This window comes from Echinops telfairi, unplaced genomic scaffold (assembly GCF_000313985.2).
Source record: "Echinops telfairi isolate 266 unplaced genomic scaffold, ASM31398v2 ScPeMD7_2291;HRSCAF=2852, whole genome shotgun sequence".
NCBI lineage: Eukaryota > Metazoa > Chordata > Mammalia > Afrosoricida > Tenrecidae > Echinops > Echinops telfairi.
In genome coordinates, this window is record NW_022106189.1 from 48,229,536 (window position 1) to 48,236,478 (window position 6,943).

The window sequence follows — 6,943 nt, forward strand, 5'->3', positions numbered from 1 at the left end:
TGGGCCCGGCTTGGACTGGGGACCGGGCGGGGCGCGGGCTGGGCCTCTACGGCGGAGGGCGGCCGCGCCGTTAGGACTCGCGCGAGGGACCGGCGCTGTGACCTTGAGGTGGCCGCTCCCCCTCTCCGACCCCGAGCTGACGCCTGAAGCCGACGGGGAGCCGCGGGGCCTCTAAAGCAACTGCTGAACTGGCCGGAGGGCTCTGCGTCACGCTCCTGAGCGGGAGCGGCCCAGTGCCGAGGCCCGAGGGCCTGGGAGAGACGGGATCGAGGGGTGAGGGTGAGATGGGATTGGGGTGACGGGGGAGCCAGTCCACGTGAAGCACTAAGGCCAAGGGCGGTTCGGTGTGCTGGATGGGGGCGCTGGGCGGGGTTGGGGCGCCATGGAGGAGGGAGGCTCACGCTGTAGCACGGGGCCCTTGCTGGGTGAGCTGGGGGTTCAGTGAGGGCACTCCGAGGGTATTTTTAGACTAGAAGTGCCGCCCCCCAGCCCTGTACCTTCGACCTCTGCTGTGGGAGCTGGCCTCAGTCATGACCGCCCTTCATGTCCACTGCTGCTTTTTGCCCAGGACCAGGCCGGATGCTCTCCATGGGGCACTGCCGCCTTTGCCACGGGAAGTTCTCCTCCAGGAGTCTCCGCAGCATTTCCAGCAGGGGGACTGGGGAAACTGTGGAGCGAACCCCCCCGGGTGAACACGTCTTCATCAGGGACTTCCAGCGGCTGCTGGGGGTGCCTGTCCTCCAGGACCCAGCTTTGTCACCCTTTGTCTGCAAGAACTGCCATGCCCAGTTCTACCAGTGCCACAGCCTGCTCAGCTCCTTCCTACAGAGGGTGAACGCCTCCCCCACGTGTCGCCGGAAGCCGTGTGCAAAGTAGGCACCCATTTGTACTTCTTGGTCAGAGAGTGACCCTGGGTACTGTCTGGGACCAGGTGTGGGAACAGGCAGGCCAGGTCAGGTGAGGACCATCTGCAGAGGGGACACAGTGTGAGTACCACTGCAGTGGGCCGGTGGTGAAGTGCAAGCAAGACTAGTAGAGTAGTCGTCACCTGAGGGACAGCAGGACACTCTGAGACCTTAGGGGACAGCCTTGAATGCAAAACAGAGACTTGGGCTCTTGCTCACAGCCACCCCGATCTTTTGTAGGGCTGGAATGCAGCCTCAGACTGCTGCTGCTACGGATGGCTCATGTCCAGGTGAGTGTTGGGGTGCATGGGCAGCTGGCGTGGCAGGTGTTGGCCCAGGCTGACTCTATCCACTTTCCTCAGCAGACCAGGTCACGTGGAGCCCCCAGTGCCTGCAGGCCCTAGTGGGGTGGGTGCATGGGCACGCGGCTGGCTGCGGGGCCCTGCCCAGTCTGCAAAAGACACTGTCCTCTGAATACTGCGGTGTCATCCAGGCCATATGGGCCTGCAGCCAGGGTCACGACTATGCCATGGACACAGACTCTGGCTGTGGGGCTTTCATGCTGGACAGCGCGCTGGCAGTCAAGTGGGAGTGGGACAAGGAGACCGCTCAGAGGCTTACTCCTAGTCGGGGGCTCAACATTGCTGGGGCTGCCCCCCAACACTCCCAGGACAGAGGGACCACGGCCGAGACTGAGACAGAGGTGCTGCCCAGCACAGACACGGCCCAGCCTCTCTTGGATGGCAGTCCTGTGGGACTTGGGCAGAGTGCCCCACCCCAGCCAAGGCCACCCCCCAGTGGGGCTCGAGGTATGAGACTTCTCCAGCTGCCTTCATCTTGAGACTGGAAGTTGTGGGGGGGCTGTTGAGGAGACTGGTGGGAACAATGTGGGAGCCACTGCAGCCCCTCAGAGGGGTCTTTGCTACTCCCTTGGCAGAGGAAGCCAGGCTGCAGTCCAGTTGGGCCCCTGGAACCTTTGTGAGCAGCTGGCTGAAGCAGTTTCTGTAAAGGCGCATGCCTCCAACCTCCAGTCTTCTTTGGTCCCATGTTCTGAGCAAAGGGCACTAGCCTGCCCTGTAGGCTGAGAGGTCAGAGGAAAGAAGAATGGGGCCCTTGTCCATAGGGTGGGGGGGAGGGGCAAGCCGCTGCTGCTGAAGCTCATATTTGGGGCCAGCTGCAGGTCACTCCCTGGACCTCAGCCAGTTGTCCTGAGGACACTCCAGTGGGACCAGTACGGATGGGCAAACACAGGTCCCTTGTTTGAGGCCTGGATCCCATTGTGGCTGCCCTAGGATGCTGGCGTTGGAGGGCAGGGGCCAGCCTCCCAGTGGAAGCCTCGAGTGTGTTATTTGTGCATACTTATTTGTACATACTCTTGTGTGCGTGTGAGGGCTTCACAACTATTCACACGTTAGAGTGGGTGGCGTTTTACAAACTTGAAGCTCTGTTCAGGTAAAGGGATCTAGGGACGGGGTGGGCAGGGAGTAGTTGCTGTGGCTATGTGTGCATTTTTGTACTCCTTGGCTTGTTACACTGTGTACACACAATGCTTGTGTAAACATACTTTTTTAATATCTGAGAACACCCACCCAGTACTGAGTCTGAACTAATGGGAGGGGCTGGGCTTGGTGAGGTGGTCTGTGCCTGGCACTGGTGATGGGGAGACTGGGGAGGCACTGTGGTAACAGGAGCCTTTTCTCTTTCTCAGGGCAGTTGAGTGAGAAGCAGGTTCCATCTTCAACCTCGGATGATCGGGTAAAAGACGAGTTCAGTGACCTTTCTGAGGGGTGAGAGAAGAGTGGGTTTCAACAGCCTAAAATTCCTTCTTCGAAAACCAAACTCCGCCATTCTAGGTGCTTCCTGCCTGGCCCTAGTCCCCACCTCCCCTCCACGCTTGAGATTGGGAGGAAGGAGTAGATTGGGGGGCTTACAAGCTAGCCTCAGGCCTGACAAGTGCCGTGGTCGGTGCATTACAGGAGTGGGCCCTCTTTGTGACTTCAGGATGCTCTCATGTCCAGGCCACTTGCTTAACTCCTTCCACATGATCTTGTCCTTCAATGTCTCCATGTTGTCCCAACCCTAGAGGTCCCCAGTGCAGAGGAGGCCAGGCTCTGCCTTTGACTGTGACATGAAGTAGAGGCTCTGTGCAGGATGTGGAGGTGGTGGTCACACCCTCTCCTTGGAGGGTGCTCTCAGGGCCTGTTCCCACCTGGATCTGGCCAGATGCCAGACAACTATTTTGATGCTGCCCCATGGGTGCTCAAAATGAATGACTGTGGGTGCTGGAAGTAGTGGGGTGAGAACTGGCTAACCACCCAGAGTGTGCTGCCTAACAGTCTTGGTGGCAGCTTACCTGTTAGGAAAAGGTTACAGGTGGATAGGTTTTTGCTTTTGACTTTGTGAACTTTGCCTGCTAATTAGATACACCTTGCAATTACAAGGCAAGGTGGCTAACTTCTGAAGTACTTTTGGGGCAAGGCCACTTGTTCTGGGGGGGTCTCACACCCAGTGAGGGTTCTCAAGGGGCCGTCCATTGTGAGGTTCTGGCTTGACGTTCAGTTGCAGGTGGTTTGCTGACCTGTTTGACTTCAGTGATAGGAAGTGGAGTTGGAGAATGGGACATTTTAGGATTCGGTGGGAAGTCTGGGCAAACTGAACGTGATGTGTGGCCTGCCCACTGTCCGGGGCTTGACCGAGGTGCCCCTCTCCTCCCTAGAGATTTCCTGAGTGACGATGAGCATGACAAGCAGCAGAATGTCCCATCATCTGACGAGTCCTTCGAGCCATATCCGGAGAAGAGGTGAGGCTGGCTACCAGCTGTCCTGGGGAATGGCATCTTGCAGGGGACCAGAGCACGAAAGGGCTATTGGAGCTATGGGGTGGGGCTGTACTGGGAGGAGCAGCCAGTGGCTGAGAAGAGATGTTCTTATTTAATTATTTTGTAGTCAGTCTACATGTAACAAAGCATTTGCCATTTCAATGTTTTTTACTTGTATAATTTAATGAAGTTAGTTATAATTTTGTTGTTGAAACATCACTATGACCTATCTGCAGATATTTCTGTCACCCTTCGGAGAAGCTAAAAAAAAGGAGCCCTGGTGGATTATGCATTGGTCTGCTAAACTCAGGGCCAGCGGTTCAGCGAAAGCACCAGGGCTCTCTGAGGGAGAGAGATGGGTCTTCTGTTCCTCGTAGCGTTACATTCTGGAAGCCCCAGGGGCACTTCTACTCTGCGTAAGAGAAGCTCAGTGCCCCCGAAGCAATAGTTTCTTTTCCTCCCTCCCTCTCTCCCAGGGAAACCCCCAGTAAAATGTTGGTCTTTATATAATTGCCTATATAGTATAGGTGAGCTAATGCGTCTAAGGGAGATCGGTGCAGTATTTGCCTTTTTATGACTGATTTCACTCGACGTGTTTTCAAGGTTCCTCTGTGTCATAGCATGCATCAGACTGAAGGAATACTCCGTTGTGTGTATGTGCAGGTACACCACCACATTTTCTTTAACCTTTCCTCTGTTGATTTAGTTTGTTTCTACCTCTTGGCCATTGTGAATGAGGCCTTCCTACTTTCATTTCCTCTTGAGTGTACACCCAAGGGTGGGGTTGCTGGGTGGTATAACCATTCTTAGTTGAAGTTTTCCACAGTGGCTGTGTCATTCTACAGTTCCTTCAGCAGTGGACTAGAGTTCGGGTTTCTGCAAATCGTCACCTATTTTCCGTTTTAAAACAGCCAGATTACAGGGTGGGAAGTGGCGTCTCCTGGTGGTTTGGGTGTACATTTATATCCCTAATGATTAAGGATTTTGAAAATCTGTTCAAGTGCTTGCTGACCATGTCTTTCTTCTTTGGTGAAATGTCTATTTCAGGGCTTTGCCACCTCTTCTTCTTTTTTTAAAAAAATAAATCATTTCATTGGTGCTCTTATAGCTCTTATCACAATCCATACATCAGTTGTATCAAGCACATTTGTACATACGTTGCCTTTATTTTATTTTTTTAAAAAATCACTTTATCGGGGGATCATACAACTCTTATCACAATCCATACATACATTAATTGTGTAAAGCACATTTGTACATTCGTTACCCTCAACATTCTCAAAACACACTCTCCACCGAAGCCCCTGGCATCAGCTCCTCATTTCCCCTCCCTCCTGCTCCCCCTCCCTCCTGAACCCTTGATAATTTATAAATTATTATTTTGTCATATCTTAACACTGTCCCGACGTCTCCCTTCACCCACTTTTCTGTTGCCTGTCCCCCGGGGAGGAGGTTATATGTAGATCCTTATAATCGGTTCTCCCTTTCCACCCTCCCCTCCCCCCACCCTCCCAGTATCGCCACTCACCACTGGTCCTGAAGGGATCACCCGCCCTGGAGTCCTTGTGTTTCCAGTTCCTGTCTGTACCAGTGTACATCCTCTGGTCTAGCCAGACTTGCAAAGTAGAATTGGGATCATGATAGTGGGGGGGGGAGGAAGCATTTAGGAACTAGAGGAAAGTTGTATGTTTCATCGTTGCTACACTGTACCTTGTCTGGCTTGTCTCCCGACGACCCTTCCGTAAGGGGATATCCAGTTGCCTACAGATGGGCTTTGGGTCCCCTCTCCCCACTTTCCCCCATTCACAATGGTATGATTTTTTTGTTCTTTGATGCCTGATACCTCATCTCTTCAACACCTAGTGATCACACAGGCTGGTGTGCTTCTTCCATGTGGGCTTTGTTGCCACCATCATCATTTTAAAGGCATCTTCTACTTGGGCCCGATGTCAGGCCTGGGTCCCCTCTGTTTTTGGAACAGTTGCTTGTCTTGTGTTAAAACCTAGGCGTTCTCTATGCACTCTGCGTGTTCAATTCGTACTAGCTGTGTGGTTCCCCACATCTTATTTCCAGGCTGTGGGTTGTCTCTTCACTTTGCTCATACAGTCCTTTGATAAAGATTTGACAAAGTTCAGTGTTTCTCTTTTACCTGCTGTTGTGGTGTCATAGCTACAAACCCACACTTGAAGACGAAGTCCAAATGCATTGCCGTTGTGTTCCCTAAGTATTAGTTAGGACTTTGAGCCATTTGGGGTCTTATCTTTTTATGGTGGGAGGTATAGATCCACAGTCATAAGGGTTCACCAGGTTCTGGTGGAACGCCCTGGACGGTGGTCCTTCGGGTCTGGAGGTGAGTTCTTCCTGTGAATCCGCAGTGGGAGCCCTGCGGGGCAATGGGTACAAGTTGGGTTGCTAGCCAGCCCCAGGCTCAGCAGTTTGAAACCACCACACGGGTGGAATGCAGGCTTCTGCTCCCTTAAGCGTTGCAGTCTTGGAAACCCACAGGGGCTGTTCTACCCTCTCCTTTAGGGTGAACCCTATGAGTTGGAGTCGTCTTGATGGCAGTGAGTTTTTCTGGTTTGGCTTGGTGGATCAATTTTTAGCTAAATAGGTTTATAAGAAAACAATAAATACACCTTAGAGGACCCAACCGTTTGAGAGCAAAAGGGCAGCCTTTCCTCAAGGACAAAATTCAGAAGGTTAGGAAAGCAGGAGGAAGTAGGGTAAGTGATGGTGCACAGAGGGACTATAATGAATGAGAAGACACCCACAGGGACAGTTCTGTCTTGTCCCTTTGGGTCACTATTGGTCAGAATCAACTCGATGGCAGTGAAAAATCTCTTTTTAATCTGTCTTTTCAATAAAGAGAATTTATCAAAAGAAAATGTACGAATTATTGCATCTAAAACATGATTTGACCCACAAGTCTTCACCTAATTCACAATAAAAAGTTTTAAAAAGAAAAAAAGTGGTACTGGGAGAACTATTTTTCCCACAAGTTAAAAGAATGACAGGGGACCCGGAACCCTGAGAGCTGGATGAGCCCCTGAGACTACTGCCCTGAGATTACCTTAAGCAAAAACATCCCCTGAAGTAGTCTAAAAATTGAGCAATTAAAAAGGTTTTGCTCTGTCTTGTTTTTATGCATGTTGTCTCCGCAGGCCTGTCTGGATAGGACAGGCTGGATGAACAATCTGGAGGAGAAAACAACGGGACTGAC

At 52.2% G+C, this 6,943-nt stretch overlaps 1 protein-coding gene across 2 annotated transcripts in view; it reads left to right on the forward strand.

Annotated features, from left to right (window-relative positions):
* The first annotated feature begins 461 nt into the window (after positions 1 to 461).
* Positions 462 to 6,943, forward strand: part of ZNF276 (zinc finger protein 276) — a 19,357-nt gene continuing 12,875 nt past the window's right edge. Inside the window, exons 1-5 of one of the 2 annotated variants that reach the window (XM_004704495.3) lie at positions 462 to 872; positions 1,146 to 1,195; positions 1,268 to 1,714; positions 2,614 to 2,692; positions 3,622 to 3,705. In XM_004704495.3, the coding sequence (XP_004704552.2) occupies positions 544 to 872; positions 1,146 to 1,195; positions 1,268 to 1,714; positions 2,614 to 2,692; positions 3,622 to 3,705 (989 nt within the window). In that variant the 5' untranslated portion in view covers positions 462 to 543. The remainder of the gene's footprint in view (positions 873 to 1,145; positions 1,196 to 1,267; positions 1,715 to 2,613; positions 2,693 to 3,621; positions 3,706 to 6,943) is intronic. The other variant, XM_045293576.1, reaches the window with a different exon arrangement.